Source organism: Lutra lutra, chromosome 11 (assembly GCF_902655055.1).
Source record: "Lutra lutra chromosome 11, mLutLut1.2, whole genome shotgun sequence".
Classification (NCBI taxonomy): Eukaryota; Metazoa; Chordata; class Mammalia; order Carnivora; family Mustelidae; genus Lutra; species Lutra lutra.
The window spans coordinates 67,322,463-67,340,255 of NC_062288.1; the positions used below are offsets into that span (position 1 = coordinate 67,322,463).

The window sequence follows — 17,793 nt, forward strand, 5'->3', positions numbered from 1 at the left end:
AACTGAAGAAAGCAGCATAGATCTGGTTACAAACTCAACTTCCTATGTCATTACGCCCCTGGCTTTCCCGATTGGTTCGGGCTTGGAAACCTGAGGCAGCAGGAGCTGAGCTGGAGGGGGAAGTCTCACCGTCTGGAAGCCTTGGCAGCTGAGCCCCATGAGATGAGCTGTCCAAATATGGACGGCAACCTGCACCATCCTGCTGCAAAATGAAGGAATGACGTCACACTCTCCAGATATCACCTATCCATAGAGGGAGGGTCTAAGGAGAGGTAGGAGAATGCTCTTTTCATTATCTGAAAGGGTTAGTTTCTATTTAATGCACCGAAGCACAAATGCCAAAAGGGAAAGGGGCTGGTTCTTCCCAGCAAGGGTTAGAGGATGGACCCCGTCTCTTAACCCCAGAGTCCCAGGACCTCGGATACTTTGATCCAAAGAATTTCCCTTCCAAGGACAGATCTGGAACTCCGAAGTAAAGAACGGTATGATTCTGTCTACTTTCTTTTAGCTAACATTTGTCTTTTTATCATGACGATGGGTAATAAGCGCTCCCAACAAGGAGGACATACGGGTTAACGTCATTAGAGCTTAATGATAAAGGACACATCGACTTGACAGTCAGGTGTGAGTGTTCTGATGGGAAGCATAATTGCCTGTGAATTACTATGGATTAGGAAGGGTTTTTTTCCTGCAATTTATGGAGGGCCCTGGACCATGTCATCTCAACTCAACTGGATCTGTAATTGCACATCTTGATGAAGGTCCGGAGCAGTGACCTGAAGGCATGGAACACTCTGGTGGTGAGTCCAGAGTGGCCTGTGCTGCATTTGCACACCTGGATGTCTCTGACAGCCCTCGCAGCCCTCAGACTTTATGATCTAGATATGCGTCCGGTGGAACTGACCTCAGAAAAATCATTTACGGGGCTCTGACCCATATCTTATTAATTCGTGGTTAGATTTATTTCGTTTTTGACTGAATTTATTTTTGCTCCATGGGGCTGCAGTCTTTTCCATGGTTAAATGCGCTCGCTCAAAGTGTGATGTGTTTAATTTGGTCAGTTCTGGACATCCTGTAATGGTGAGGGGGAAGAAAAGAGGAACGTCCCCGTCAGGAGGCAACAGTGCAAAATAAATACTTGTATTTTCACGTAGTGGGTGTGACTTACGCTGTGAGTTGAGACAGTCTTCTTAGAAGGAACATGCTTTACTGAGTCTTGGGTGACCTAGCCGTGGCTGAGTCCCCTAAGCCAGCGCTTCTCAAAAGTTGCTGTGTGCACCAGTCACCTGATTCTGCAGGTCTGGGGTGGGGCCAGCGACGTTGCTGGCAAGCTCTAGAGTGATGCTAAAGACCAAACAGCAAGCAGGAAGTCACCAAATCAAAACACTGGCTCCCCAACTCATCACAATTCATTTTATTCCACAGCATGTGTAAGGGAATGTTATTCTCAGGAAGATGTTTAGGATTAAAATAATTAAAAAAAAAACCTTGAAAGTACACACATTTATGTATCTCTTCTTTTCATTAAATATATATCTGTTTGGCAAAAAAATGTTAGACTCTTTTGTACAAAAACAAAGCAAACAAAACAAAACAACCAACCATCCCCCAACCCTTGCAAATTGTCAATACCTGTAATAATTACAATGATGTAAACTTGGATGTCCGACAGCTTGACCATCCTGAGGGGCCTGTGTTATAGCAGAACCCCCAGGAGAAGGTTAACACCAAACACACCAAACCCGTCGAGGGGGGCCGCCTGCCACAGAGGCATTTCGGTTTAGTATATTAGAGATGGGGATGACGACTGATTTCACCAATTGTGCTTTCAACTAAGGGGCTGGGAGGGTATGAGGCCCGAAGAGGGCAGGCGTGGGCTGAGGCAGAGAGAGGACACCCAAGACTAGCTGGCGAGGAAGGAAGGTTGGTCACGGTCACAGTGCAGACGTGAAGTGGGCACGGGACCTGGGACTGGGTCCAGGAGACCCGGTGCGGCCACGGCTCTGACGAGGCTGCTGCTGCTGCTCCTGGAACCAGAGAGGAACAGCACAAGGCAAAGGCCTGCACAGAGGAGAGAAGGGATCTGAAAGCAGATTTCGAATCACAGGGAACTGGGGATGTGAGCAGACTCCATAGAGAAGGGGAACAAGGAGGTGGTGTTTGGTCTTCTCTGGCAGCTAGGCTGTTTCTTCCAGACACAAGCACTGGGGCATTCCCTTCGATCTGACGGGCAGGCTTTGGGGCAGTCTGGTGCTGCCGGCTTGCCCCCTCCAGGGAGGGAGGATGTGCCTGCTGGGCATTGGGCAGGGGGTCCAGATGGAAGGGCCCTTTGGCTCTCTTATTGGTGGCGGGTTTTGCTCTGCTCCCGCCAGGAGACTGCAGCAGTGGGAAGTGACCTAAAGCAATGGAGTCTAGAAACAGAATCAGGGCAGTGAGCAAGACGCCAGGTAGGGGCAGAAGAATGCTGGGGCTAGAGGCGAGGCCAAAGACAGTGTTGACCCACAGCTTCTCTTGACCGCGAGAGGGTTCCAAGGCGTGGGTGTGTTTTCATTCTTCTCTCCCATTAGCTCGATTTTCCAGTTTTGGAGGGGGGCGCTTCTGGGCCCAGCCACTTCAGTTACAGTCATAGACGAAATCATAGTTGCTGGGCTCCTTGGGGATGGGGGGAGGCGCATCGGGGATCTGAATGTTTTCCAGGTCGAGGAGGCGGAGCTTGATTTCCATGCTGAGCAGGGTGTCCAGGTCATTCCGGGTCAGTTCGCTCATCATGTCTTTCCCCAGCAACGCATTCAGCCCATCCGTCCAGATACAGTACTGGTGGAAAAGGAGGTGACAAGGGTAACTGACTACTGATGACAATGACAAGAGTAGTGACAGAGGTTAAAAATGACCACTCAGCATGTGCTGGGCTCTGTGCTAAGTGCTCTGCCTCCATCACCACTTTATAAAGTTGACATCTCTGGTTTGCAGGTGAGAGGACCGAGGTGCTGAGAGGCTGAGGAACGTGGTAGCAGGTGGAGTGGGCGGGACTGGAACTCAGGCGATCTAACTCTAGTGTACCTGCACTCTTCAGTGCAAATGATGCTTCTTCTGTAATAGCAGGAGGATCTGAGTTCTGCGTGACCTCACAACGTCACACCTCCAACATCCTACCAGTGAGTCTGCTTTTAAGCTATTGGTCGGATATACCCTAGCACGCCCGGACTCAGCATTAAGTCAAGCCTGCTTCTTTCCTGACTCCAAGCATAGTTCTTAATCTAGTGGCTAATCTCTGCCTCTTCTTCCGGATTCTTAACACTCACGATGACAGCCGGCTCTCACCCCGAAGCCAACGGTAGTCCCACCCCAGCATTTCTCTGCAAAGGGCTGGGCAATAACATTCTGCTGCCCAGTGTCTGGGGGACAAAATGGCTAAAATTATTGGCTGATCTTCATGGGAGGTGGACTGGCTGCCTGTCTCTTCTCCCTCAGTCTCTAGTTTCCAGGTTTCTTCTCCTCCGGGTTTGGGAAGCCTGGTTCCTGGGGACAGCGCTGATCTTGGAAAGCCCTCTGGAGCACTCAACTAAGAACTGGTTCTTCCTTTCTCATTAAAACTGGCCGTGCCAAAACAAAACAAAACAAAACAAAAAAAACAAAACAAAAACCAAAAAACAAAACCAAAAAACAAAAACCAAAAAACTGACCATGCCTTTTGTTTCTCTAGTAGACTGTGGACTCCTTGAAGAAAGAAACTCTGCTTCCTTTATCTGAGGACCTGCTTTGCTCTTCTACTTTTTCCTCCTAGAGCCCTGGGCCTTGGCATTAGAGCCAAGATACGTGGTGGCCGAACTGGCTTCCGCTGCCAGCATCTGACAGAACAGCCTGCGTTCTGGATGCTGTGCTCCACTCACTTTTTAGGATCTCCGAGTCCTCTGTAGGGCCTCTGTGATAGCATTTGTTCTGTTCTTACCATCAGACTAGACTTCCTTCTAGAATGGGCTCTAGATTGCCACCCCTTCTTCTGCCCTCACTGGGTCAAGTTACAATTCCAGACCCTACATGTAGCCTGTCCTTTACACTGTGGTTACCTGGAGTATAACAGCAGATCTCAAAGCAAAATGTACTATAGGACTGCAAGCCCTTTACAAACTCTAAGCCACAGCGATTTGGAATTTTCCCATGAGGCACACCAGTGGCAGGACTTTTTAAGCCGAGGAGATGCACCGTGGGTGTATTCCGAGGATGTGTGTCTGGGTAGTGCAGCCCTGAAGTGTAGAACTTCACCTTGGCTCTGTGATCTCTGCCAAAGCATTGAACCCATCTAAACACCAGCTGACCGCTAAGAGATGTCTGCAAGTACTCACGTCTGCACGAATACCTTAGACAGATTCTGAACTCCTCTAAACGTTACTTTCCACATAAATAACCTTCCTGAAAATAGATACTGAGGTTCTACCCTGGAGATCCTGGCTTGTAAATCTGTGGTGAGTAAATTTTACTTAGAAAAGCTTCCAGCTAATTCTGATATGCTTCCAGATGTGGGGACCACTGAATTCCATGTGCTCGGAGGCCCCTTCTGGCTCTAACGCTGTTTGACCATAAATCCCTAAGTCATGGGATTACTGCTTTTTGTACAGACATCCCAGTTCTGGCCAGTTTCCCAGTACAGATTAACCCACAGCAACACTTCCGTGGTGCCTTTCTTTTGAGAAGCAGCAGGCCCAGAAAATTTTATTAAAGAGTACATCAACCAATAAATAAAAACTCGGTAGGACTGAATCTGAGTTCAAAGTATCAAAATGAACTTAAAATGTATTTCATCTTTAAAGAAATAGTGTAACTCCTAGCTCTTCCCCTAAAAAGGCCTAAAAATAATGACCAACCAAGTACTAGTATGCACAGCTAATGGCCAGATTCTGGTTGCTAAATACCACTTTCCACCAGAAGGGACCATGGCTCCACGGAGAAAACGCAGATAAACCTGGCATATTTTGTCATAGCAGCATGACTAAAAGTTGTCCAAGACATCTGGGGTCATGTCAGTAGGACTTGGAAGCCAACCAGAAGGTGCTCCTACTTTCTCTAGACAGGATTATTTGGACACTGACCGTGACAATCACTGCAACCCATGAAAACACAAATATGTTTAAATCCATTACTTCAGAACGATGCTCAAACACCAAAACCACCTCGCCATCCTCATTTGGAAGACGTGCGTTATTCTGAAGACTGATAAGGATGGTCAAGGGTTAATCCTCCCTATTCCATATAAACTGTATAACCTGAAATATGAGGCCAGTTTTCCACTAATAAAGAAGAAGGAATAACCAAATTGAGGTATCAACCTTTCCAATGTTTAACGCGTCCAAGGATCTAGGCCAAAATCACCAATGGCTGCTAACATCCCCCAAAGAGAGACAACCACACACCACGGAAGAATACGACATCATTGTTGCTCAAAGTTGAGCCTCAACTAGATGAATCCTCCAACTACCACTCAATTGGAAACACGGGAAACGGATAACCGTGAAATAACAGTGCAGCTTGCAATGGCAGAAGAACACCCTCCTTTGAAGGGAGATCGTGTCTTGGAGCCTGTGAGTATGTTAGGGTGCACAGCAAAGGGAATTAAAATCGCTAAGCAGCTGACCTGCAAATAGGAAAGTCCTCTGGGATTGTCTAGCTGGGGCTAATGTAATCACCAGGGTCCCTAAAAGTGGAAGAGGGAAACAGGATAGGACTGAGCGAGAGAAGGGAGAGAGAGGGGGAGTTTTGACTATGGAGGAGGAGGTCAGAATGAGGTGGTGTGGAGACTCAACCGCCATGGTTGTGGGAGAATGGAGGTCATGGTCAAGGGATGCTGGTGGCCTCTAGACGTGCATACGGCAAGGAAACGGATTTTCCCCCTAGAACTTCCAAAAAGGAATTCAGCCCTGGCAGTACCTTGATTTTAGCCCCCAAAAGACCTACATCAGACTTCTGACCTCCAGAATTGTAAGGTAATACATTTATGTTGTTTTAAGCTGCTAAATTTGTGGTAATTTGTGACAGTGGCCACAGTGAACTAATACACCTAATTATAATCAGCAAAATCTAGACTCTCAGCAAGGTTACCAGACAGCTGACCTGGTATTTTCAATGAATGGTTTGCAAGGAAGAAGAGCACAAGCAGATGCTCCCGAGAGAGAGAGAGAGAGAGAGAAAGGGAGGAACCTATAGATTCAAGGAAATCGAAGAAACATATTGACCAATTGCGATGCATGGATCTTATTTGGATGCTGATCTGAACAAAGTATAGAAGAAATAAAACACACAAAGGAGACAAGGGGAGAAGTCTGAAAACCAACTACGGATGGTGGTATCAAAATGTTAACAAATCATCTGTGAGAATGGTACTGTAGTTGGTTTCAAAATGGACACTGTTATTTAGAGAGGCACACTGGAATATTTACAAATAAATGATTTTTCTGGGTTTGCTTTGCTAGGAATCTGGAGGGGGGGCAACTGGACATCGGCATGGGTACAGATGGTGCCACTTGGCCCTGAGGTGATTAACTGCCCACACTGGGCAATGGGCACAGGCCGGAAGCGGGGAGGTCTGGTCCGGCTTCCTGCCTCCCTAGCTACACAGTGCAGGGACCAAGGAGACTGGGACCCTGGAGCAAGGCTCCGTGGTTTCAATTCCAGCTCTATTACTTGTTACTAGTTTGACCTTGGACAGGCTTCTTAACCTCTTTGTGACTCATTTCCCTCCTTTATCAAATGGGCATAATAGTTTGTTTCTCTCAGAGGTATAATGAAGATTAAGTGAGGTGAACGTCCGTAAGACACGGGATGGTGCCTGGCAGAGAGAAATCCGGGCTAGTTGCAATTACTATTATCCTTACTAACGTTGAGGTACTCGATTTTGGGAGGCTTCTCTCCTTATATGATAAATGAAGATATCTGTAATAGGACTTCCTGTTTTATTGAGTGATTATGCAAATAAAATGAGGTAATACATATGAAAGAGAGCTGAAGAAATGAGAAGTGTTCACAAGTGTATGGCATTTTTCACCTCCCCGTATCAATAAAAGGTGGCAGTTACAAATAAAAATTTGGCAGTCAGAGAACATTTGTCCTTATCTGGAATTAATGCACACTGGAGAAAACAGCCTTGCCTAGATTTAAATAACATCCAGAGTTCTCCTTAATACGGTGGCCTGCCTGTATATAACCACAATTTTATTTAAAAAGAGAAGCAGTAGGCCTCAGTATCTATTTTCAGAAAGATGAAGACAAAGTCATACCCTTTTGCAAACTAAATGTCAAGTAACACAGAATTACATTTAAGCACCATTCTAAATGCAGGATTTGCATCTAATCTTTCCTCTCTCTTTGGGATGTACGATTTTATTCAAAAGCTTTAAACCAGTGAAAAGCAGATACTGAATAACTTCTAAATGAGCAGAGTCTCCTAGGGGAAATGGGAAACAAAAGTCAGATTCTATTAAAATGTTCCATTCCTTTCTAAAAGCTGTTTATGCAACCACATGTAAAACAAAAACTTGAATGGTATCATCTAAAAATAAAGAGTTTGGAGCATAATGCTGGGCTCTCGTTTACAAGAGATCGAGTTACATCAACCATAGCTGTATTTCACCTTACAAATACATTTTCCTAGATCTATGCTAAATATTTTAAATATAGCTGACAGGCGTGCTTCAAGAAGAAAAACAAATTATACATATAACAAGATGTCAAAAAGGAATAAAATCATCTTAAAAATAAAATTCCAACAGCAGAGACAGCCCTGAATCTCTTAAAATAACTTAAGGAAACATGGTAGAAAACCTACTTCATCCAATGTTTTAAAGAATAGAGACAAGTTTATCTTGGGAAGATCCTGACTCAAAATCCAATACTCAATGGAAACCAAAGCTTCCTCAAGGCTGATTCTTCCTCAGGGTTGACAATTATGCCCTTACTGAAGCATTTGTACATTCTCTTTCTTTACCATGAACTCTTGGTCAAGCTAGTAAGAGGCTGATTCTGTGATAACTGGCGGTTTTTAAAAAAGTTTCCATTCAGAGTGCCTAGGTGGCTCAGTGAGTTAAGCCTCTGCCTTTGGCTCAGGTCATCACCCCGGGGCTCTGGGATCGAGCCCCACATCGGGCTCCCTGCTCAGCGGAGAGCCTGCTTCTCCCTCTCCCTCCGCCTGCCACTCTGCCTACTTGTGATCTCTATCTCTCTGTCAAATAAATAAAATCTTTAAAAAAAAAAAAAAAGAAGTTTCCATTCTATTCCAAATCAACGAGATGTTTCTTTGTTCATGATTTTTCTTAGGCAGGCTTTTTTTTTTTTTTTTTAAGTGATATTTCTTTACAATATTTCTCTCTTGCTTGTTTTTCTAGCAAGAGGAAAAAGTGACATTCTCTCACAAATTAACCCCACTGAGACCCTTACCTCATGCTTGTCAGGAGCTATGAAGTTCAGTTGGCAGTTTGAGTCATACAAGATGGAGAAAGCAAGTTCAAGCACCTCCTACAAGGAATCAGAGAAAACACCACATTGAGAAAAAGGGCCACATTGGTTCTGCAGGTACAAGTGGCTGCGGATCGAACACAGAGTGAGTCCAGACGTGAGAGGCAGCAGTGAGGCTGACAGGAGGAAGGAGTGTTTTTTTTATTTTTGTTTTTATCAAGGTTCACAGCACATGTCCTTCTATTTAGAGGAGGTCTGCATGAACCAACTCATTTAATTCTCAAGATAGTCCTTGTAGCAAGTGTGATCTTTCCTCTTTTAGGGGAAGGAGCTTGGAGAAGCTAAATCATTGTCCAAAGCCATGATAGTCTTCTTCCTTTAGCTTCTCCCTTCTAGGTTTAGAGAGACCGGAGAAACAGTAACCTGTTTCCCAACCAGCAGATTAAGGGCTGCTCTATCTTTGATCACCCCCAAACAGACAGATGTCCATAGGGGTATGAACTTCCTAAAACATGGAAGCTACATAGGAGCCAATGAGGCTTGTAGGTGAACTCATTATGTTTAGGTCCTTTGCTTTTTGACGTACTATGGAGCAAAGGCTACATAAAACTTAGATGTTATCCAGAGACTACAGAGTATAAAGGTCAGGCAAGGGCCCAATGTTAGAATACATGGGTTCATTTATTGGTGAGCATCTGCTATCTGCAGGCTATGAGCCAGACCCAAAGGGCCAAGGAGTAAGTGACTGTCATTTCACTGTAGCTGTATGACGTTGGCTGAAACACTCAATGTCATGCCTAGTATGTATGTTAAAATATACTTCTCAAATTATATGTGCTGTGCATTATTGGGGACAATGATTATTCTATTGGTTTGAGCAGTTAGCAGGACACAACCTATGGAAGACAGTCATGGAACATCTCAACACCCTAAAAGCCCCTAATCCGGAGGGAAAGGGCCAACTGTATCCATGCTCTGTATTGTTACAACACACACAGACTGCATAATTTCTTAGGAGGGCAGATCTTTCCACATCCTTCTCTGCCTAACATCCATCAGAGGATTTGCCTTTGGCCAGTAACTCACAGCAAGAATGCTCCAGAAAGAAGATGGAAGGCAGACAGGTAAGGTCAATGGCTCCAGATTTCAGACTTTCAAATGGGTTAAACAATTCTTTCCAGGTGAACTCTGAAGGCCTAGCATTACCTGGAAGCCCCTCCTGACACAGTCAACCATCTGGCTATTTGGGCTCTCGTGGGGTTCGTCTGGGTCTGACTCACCTCCAGCTGCCCCCTCATTAAGAGGGAGCAGCTCTTGTTCTGAGCCCAGAACTACCGGTATCTCAAACCCTTCAGCCTCCTCACCCTGCCAGAAACAGGAGTAAGTGAAGGAAAGAAGGCCAAGTCAGGAATGGAAGCTATTCCGCAAACTACCTCTCTCCTCATTTTCGTTACTTCTTCCTCGGGCCTCTATTCATGCCTGCCCAGTGAAGATTGATGATATTTTAAAAGAGAGTTCACCAAAACAAACCAAAACATTTTTTTCCATTAAGTTTGGCATCTCTCTTGGGACTTTGAGTTTGTCATGGGCCCTACTAGTGGCATCATAATTTGGTGTCATCTTTAAAACAAACAAACAAACAAAAAACCCAGGCAATCCATATCAAGAACCAGGGATCCCATTTCTGGGATTAGTCCTAAAAAATCGAAGAGCAAGCCAACGCCGCACACATTATTACCTGTAAGAATGTATCATGAGAACCAAATAAATGTCTTCCCCAATTTGGGTAAACCATTAAAGAAATCACAAATTAACAGAGAAATATATTCAGCCAGCCATTTAGTGTAATAGTTACGAAGATCTGATCTTAAGTGACAAAAATCAGGAGAAATGAACATTATTTACGTACTGAACACAGTTAGGAACAATGTCTACCTGTGGACAGAGACTGGAGGCAAATGATGTGAAATGAAAATAATTATGTTAAGGGGCTGGGATCATAGGTGATTATTTTTTTAAAATGTAAAATTTTTTTCAATAAAATGATAAGCTCTGATCTTGAAAATTCATAAAGATAGTTTTTAGATTAGGAACACTGACATAAATGATGATTTCATACTAATTTCAATATCATTCATTAGGAAAACTCTCTAACTCCTCCTTGAGAGATGGGGAAAAAGGAAAGGATGGGCTTTGCTGTGAATGACATGTCAGTATATGGTGATGGCCCTAGGTGACCTTCAGAGGTGAAATTCACGAATGGATTTCTGGGCTGAGGCTGGACAACTGGTGCTCTGCTTAGGCTGTCACATGAATCAGCCCCTTGCTAATGACAGCCAGGGTAAACACCATCAGAGCTCAGACGCAGCCTCTTGACTAGGTGTTGATGTCATCTGAGACCAGACTGTCCATGTGGCTGTCCTTGGGACACCTTCTCTCCTGCACAGGCTCGTAGAAGGGAGAGAAAGGAGGGGGCCTGCCAACTTTGGGTTTTGCCCTTCTAAGGCACAAACCAGTGAGGACGTGAAGGAACAGAGTCGTCATGACCTAGATTCCTGATAAACACAGGCAGGAAAGGGGAAATTCGTGAGAATGTCAATCCCCACTTTCATTTCACCAAAGCTGCCTGGGAGGGGTGGGAGGAATTAATTCTCTGATCCACACGCCTGCATTAAAGGCTGCTATCGCCTAGAATGAGTTTTATTGACGTTCCTGGCTTCTTGTCATTGAGTCATTGATAGAGGTCAGCTCTTCAGCACTTGGAGCATAGAGGCTACAGAGCTGGGAGTGATGGCACCTCTTGGACTAACACTCTAGAAGCTGCCACCTGTCCAAACCGTCTGTGAGGGACAGAGGTGCCAGGAGGTGGTAGCAGAGCGGTCACGGATCTGGGGCAATGTCCCCCTCAGGGGCTTCATCACACTCCACAGCATTCAGACATCTGATGCTCTGGGGCTTTGCTACTCACAACCTAAGGTCTTTTATTCCCTCTGGATTTAATTCCGTGAAAAATTGTGTTAAGGAGCTCCTTATTTTCATCCTCTATTCCATTAATTCCCATCTCTCACAATCATGCCCTGGGGTCTCTGATCTCATCCTCAACTCTGGGGCCTGCGAGCAGTGACAAGGCATCCTGGGTCAGGGGAGGCTTAGAGAAATTCTGGGCATAGACAGTAACTTGTTTTGGAGACTGCTATTTTTCAGGGGTTAAATGAGAGACTGAATACAAGAGTCCTATGCAACCTATTTTTAGTATAGGTGCTGGCCGCCATTCCTTATATTCTTTTGGGGTGAAAGGCCCCATTTGGCCATTTTTTCCCAGAATTCCCTTGAGCTATGTCAGTTCTCTACCATCTCCTCAGGTCATCTTGAGGGCAAAAACACAGGATATAACTTGGCATGTGAGTGTGCTTAATATGGCTATAGGCATAGCAGTAGATTTCATAGCTGTAATACACGGCTGCTCATCTATAGATCTATGAGTTTGAGTTTCTTTTTTAGAAGGCAAAAATTACTCACTCATGTAGTACATAAGATAATAGAGGCTACTGCCTTCTTTGGGCAGCTATAACTTTCTGGCCCCAATCTATCTTAGCATTATCAGCCAGTAGTTCTCCAACCCATTTTCTTCTCTTGGTCCTCTCTCTCTGTCTTCTGTCTCTCAATCCTACACTCTGAATTCAATGTTTCTCAATCAGAAGATGTTCCGTCCTATGTTGGAAGCACCCTGTGCCTTTTCACATACTCTCTCCTCTCCCTAGAAATTTTTCCTCTTGCTTTCCCTCCCTTAGCAACTCCTTTTCAACCCACCTCAGACACCATTTCCTCCAGGAGCCTTTCTCAAGTCTCCCAGGCTCTCTCTGTATTTAAATGTCCCAGAAATGGACAACATTGGATTATCATTGCATGCTGGCATGTAAGTCTTACATCTACTAGACACCCAGGGCTAGGGGATAGGTTGTATTTATCTTTGAATTCCTAGTTCCTGGCACAGACCTGATAGAAAGAAGATACTCAATCTCATATAAGTATGAAATGAAGCAAATCTCAATAAAAGGCCTTTGCATTAAGACCAGGGTTTTCAAGCTGATGCTAGAACATTAGCTTCTAGTATAATCTGTTTCTTATGGCAGGTTCATGAATCACACTAGAAAAATAAAAGCTGGATTCCAGGACATGATGAGATGGAAGCTTCTGCTATGTGAAATATATTCCTATTTCTTATCAGTGAGACCTGGTCAGATTGGTTCCTTTCCTTTTCTATTCCTAGGACCTTGGACAGTACCCAGCATATCAGATGCAGAACAAGTGAGAAGTTTGATCATTTACCAATGTATTGCTATGAACGAGGTGTCTCCCTTATGGATGCTAATGTTGAAGTCTGCCTTGCTCAGCGATTGAACTAACCAAAGTCCCATAGCACAAAATGTTAGAACCTACCCGCTAGTTGGAAAAACTGTCTGAAGAGCCAGTAACATTGGTTACTGCCCACTACCATGTACCGACAGATCTCCTGTGGACACATTTTGTCAGCTCTCTTTTTAAGCTGCAGATAATCCCCTTTTCTACCAGAAGTCCCAGAAGTAGGGAGCAGCAGGCCTGTGGAGTACTAGAAGAAGGGGTGTGGTATGGGGGATTGAGGCAGGAAAGTCTTAGAACCATGGGTTTCCTTTCTGCCTTCTGATGTTTTGCCTGAGGAACCAAGTGTATGAATGCTAGAAACGTTGCAAGACAATTGGTTTTCATGTACAGGCAATGAAAGCATCAGGCTGGGGAAGATACTGCCTGTCTCAGCCCTCAAGGTAGCCTGGAAGAGCAGAGGGTGACTGAAACATCTTGACTAGTGAATACCAGGGAAGAGCCTCCACTTGCTAATATATCTCTATGTTTATAGCAGTGTGTCCCATTCATCCATCCGTCCACCCACTTTTCCATGAAGGTCATGATAAAAAAAAAATAGATTGGAAAATATCATTTATTCTGTTCTGTTGGTCTCCTCTCCAGGGAGAGGAGTCTGACACAGGAAGGCCACATCCACCCACACATGTGTCATATGCATCAATGAGATCATCATCTCCACACCTGTTTCAACATTGGTGACTTGTGTCTTCTTTCATCTCTCTCTCTCTCTCTCTTTTTTTTTTTTTTGTTTGTTTTTTTGGTTAGTCAGGCTGGAAGTTTATCACTTTTATTAATATCTTCCAAAAACCAAGTTTTGCTTTTGTTGATTTTCCCTGTTTTCAGTTTCACTGATTTCAACTCTAATATTAATTATTTCTTTTCTTCTCTTTGCTTTAGGCTTAAATTGCTCTTCTTCAGCTCCATAAGGTAGAAACTTTATTGATTTTATATACTTCTTCTTTTCTAATAGATATGTGTTTAATATTATAAGTTTCCCTCTAGCACTGCTTTTGCTCCATCCTGCACATCTTGATGTTACATTTTAGCTCCATGTAGTTTATTTTGTAATTTCTCTTGAGACTCCTTTGAACTATGTAGAAGTGTATTTTTAAATTTCTAAGTATTTGGTGAGATTTTTCCAGCTATCTTTCTATTATTGATTTCTAGCTTAACTCCACTCTGGCCTGAGAACATGCTTTGTATGACTGCTATTCTTTTAAATTTGTTAGGATATATTTTATGGCCCAGAATGTGGTCTGTCTTGGTGAATGTCTCTTGTGAGCTTCTAAGAATGCGTATTCTGCATTGTCAGGTGGATTTTCTATTACTGGTAATTAGATCAAGTTGACTGATGGTGCTGTTCTAAGTCATCGATACCTTTACTGATTTTCTTTCTGCTTCATCTATCAATTACTGACAGAGAGGTATTGAAATCCCCATGTAATAATGGATTTTGGAATTTATCCTGTTAGTTCTTTGCCTTTCGTTTTCTGCATTTGGAATATGACATGCCTAAATGTTATGGGTGGGGTTTTTGTTGTTGTTATTGTTGTTTTTGCATATTTATCTTGATTAATGTTCTCTAAATTTCCTGGATTTGTGGTTTTATGTCTGTCATTAATTTTGGGCTGTCCTTAGCCATTCTTGATTTAATATTTCTTTTGCACCATTCTTTTTTTCTTCTGGTATTCTAATTATACATAGGTTATACCTTTTGCAATTGTCTCTCAGTTCTTTGGAGTTTTCATTTTTTTCCCTCTTTGTTTCAGTTTAGAAGTTTCTGTTGACTCATCTTTAAGGCACTAATCCTTTCCTTGGCCACATTAAGTCTGCTGATAAACCCAGGAGAAGCATTCTTCACTTCTGTGACAGTACTTTTATTTATAGCCTTTCCTTTTGACTCATTTCTAGAGTTTCTGCCTCTTTGCTTACATTACCTATCTGTTCTTTCAGGTTGTTTCCTTTTCCCATTAGAGCCTAAGACATTTATAATCTAGTTATTTTAAATTCTCTGTCTGATAATTTTAGCATCTTTGTCATAATGGAGTCTGGTTCTGATGATTGCTTTGTTTCTTCAGGCTATTTTTTCTTGCTTTTTGGCATGCCTAAAATTTTTGTTGAGATCTAGACATGTTATGTTAAGCAACAGGAAGTGGGAGATATAGACCCTTATGGTGACGATGTACGTTAATCTGGTAAGGAATTGGGATATGTTTAATATTTGCTGTAGCTATAAATTCCAGAGGCTTCAAATTCCTCTAATGTTCCCGTTTTTCATCTCCTCTATTGACTTTGGGATTCCTTAAGTACTCCTCCTCAGAGATAGCTGATGTCTTGCAGATCTTTCTGCCCTAATCCAATGTTTTATTATCTTGGAGTCTTATTAGTGTATTGGTAGGGTATAGGTCATGAATAGCATTCTATAATTTCCCAATTAAGTCTTCATCTTTTAGGGGCTCTGTATCTTCTGGCTTTCACCTTCTCAAATGGTATAGACTTCCCTTCCTATCCTCTCCCCTTTTGCCTGGCTGCAGAGTTTCCTATCAGTTTCCTTGGGCTCTGGCTTGACTATGTCTCCCCCACCCCCAACTCCACCATTGAGACAGAAAGGCTAAAATGAGATAAAATGGGAGAAATGTTCTTGCCCTAGATAGGAAAAAAGGGTCTGGAGGACAGAACTTTGTTATGGAGAAGGCTCTGGCATATTTCATGTTTACTCTTTCTTCTTCCCTGCCAGAGACATGAGGGGTGGTCCTTTTTAGTTCTTCACTGTGAGAATCTGCTATGGTTACAGTAGGTAAAGCCCATGAAAGCATGCTCCCCAGAAGACTGCAACCCCAAGTTTCTCAACCTCACACTAACCCACACTCAGCCTATAGCAATTTATCAGAATGGTCATTTAAGGGATCCTATGATTTCTAGCTCCTGTGGATTCTGCACCAAGTGAGCAGATCAGGCTATGACTCTCAGGATGCCCTTGACTCTCCAGATTCCAGGGTGGTGGTTTGCCCTGCAACCTCAGTTCTTGGGTAGGTCCAAGAAAATTGTTGACTTTCACTTTATTCAGTTTCTTCTTACTATAAGGATAGGAGTGAAAATTCCCAAGCACCTTACATGCTGGAACTGAAAGTAGTCTCTCCACATGTATTTTACCTAATGTTCTCCACCCCTACTCAGAGTGCATGAGTCCTGGCAGTCTGTTTTGCTGCCAGCTACACTCTTCCTGGCCTTCTCTGGGTTATAAACTCTTGTTGCTGCCAATTTCCCCACATTGTTTCCTGCTCAGCTCCAAGTATTCTAGAACCATGGGGCTAAGCTGAGCCAGTGCTCCCCAAGACTGTGCTCTGCATGTCAGGTGGCTGAAGAGGCAAACCATGAAGATTGGGACCTTGCTGGTATAGTTAAGGATGCTCCTCTGAAGTCTGATGAGTGGTACAATCTCTATTTCCCCACATCACGAACAAGAGAGAAATGTTGTGTAACAGGTGACCCACAGACTCTGAGGCACACCATTGTATCAGTGTGCTTGTCAGTTAAGTGTGTTATATGATAGTGCTGTGACAGGCTTGACAAAGAAGGAATTCACACTGAGTTGAGGTGAGTTATACTTATGTTACTTAAGAACAAATGATCTTGGGGGCACCTGGGTGGCTCAGTGGGTTAAGCCCCTGCCTTCGGCTCAGGTCATGATCCCAGGTCCTGGGTTCGAGCCCCACATCAGGCTTTCTGCTCAGCAGGGAGCCTCCTTCCTCCTCTCTCTCTGCCTGCCTCTCTGCCTACTTGTGATTTCTCTCTGTCAAATAAATAAATAAAATCTTAAAAAAAAAAAAAAAAGAACAAATGATCTTGCTGTTGGTCTTCTCAGCAGTATCTTTACAGTATGTTTATCCTCCTAAGTAGTACTTTTACAGTATAACTGATCTGTGGGGTATTTTCTACCAAGGTGGCTGGAGCACCCAGCTCTATCTAGATAATTTTGTTCATGGATGGGTACTGTGTATCACAAGATGCAAGAGGTAGACACAAAGAATTGGCTCCCTGGTGGCCCTTCCAAGGGCAAATACCTCCAAAGTGGGGGCAAAGGAAATTCTTCCATCCTTTCAGATAGTGCCTCCTCCCACAGTCTCTAGTATGGAACCCGGGCTGTTATGATCAACACCTGGTTGGTAACTAGGAGGGGAGGGTGAAAAATATTGTGATATGAAGACGATTTAAGCAATATTCACCTCTGGGGGAAAATTTCCCCTTTAATATGGGTTTGAGTTATTTCACATACTTTCCATGATGCTAAAGGCTACCATGCCCTTAAATTTTCTAAAATGTTTTGAATCCTCTTTTCCAGGCTTCACAGAGACTCCGGAGGCTACTAAGAAGGTAAGGACAGCAGGAGAAAATGGAAGAGACTGGAGTGGAAGTCAGGGAAGGGAGAGCATGAACATAAATGGGAAGTGAGGAGAGGCCCAAAGAATGGGTGGGGATGAGGGGAGCGGGCTTGAGGGTGGCTTGGGTGACAACAGTGGGGAGGCAATTTCTAGGGTTGTCAGGAGACAGGAAGGGAGAGAATGGAAGAGGCAGGGGGAGAGGGATTTGAAAGTGATCAGTGAAAGCATAAGGCTAAGGGATATAAAAGCAGTCAAGAAAGGAAAAAGGAGAGCTGAGCAAGTGACGTGCTACAGCACAAGCACGCACAAGCATGCGCGCGCACGCACACGCGCATGCACACGCGCACGCGCATTGCTCCTAACGTGGGGCTGCCCCCCCACCTGCCGTCTCTGGCTGATCTGTGAGATAGTGCTGTTCGCAACAATTTGGAAATAGTACCTTGTTTTGTTTAAGGGCACCTTTCTCTTTCATATGAGGGCAGTCCTTCCCCGTCACCACAGCTTTGATATCTGCCACCGGCACTGCAATTCAGAAGAGAAAATGAAAGTCACTACACCGTGGGAGAGC

General features: G+C 43.9%; 1 protein-coding gene across 8 annotated transcripts in view; it reads right to left on the reverse strand.

Moving 5' to 3' along the window:
• Positions 1–1,399: 1,399 nt before the first annotated feature.
• ELMO1 (engulfment and cell motility 1) overlaps positions 1,400–17,793 on the reverse strand; it is a 545,585-nt gene continuing 529,191 nt past the window's right edge. For all 8 annotated transcript variants that reach the window (XM_047695461.1, XM_047695463.1, XM_047695459.1 and 5 more), the window contains 3 exons: positions 17,665–17,747; positions 8,425–8,502; positions 1,400–2,814 (listed from right to left, as the gene is read on the reverse strand). In XM_047695461.1, coding sequence (XP_047551417.1) covers positions 2,614–2,814; positions 8,425–8,502; positions 17,665–17,747 — 362 coding nt within the window. In that variant the 3' untranslated portion in view covers positions 1,400–2,613. The remainder of the gene's footprint in view (positions 2,815–8,424; positions 8,503–17,664; positions 17,748–17,793) is intronic.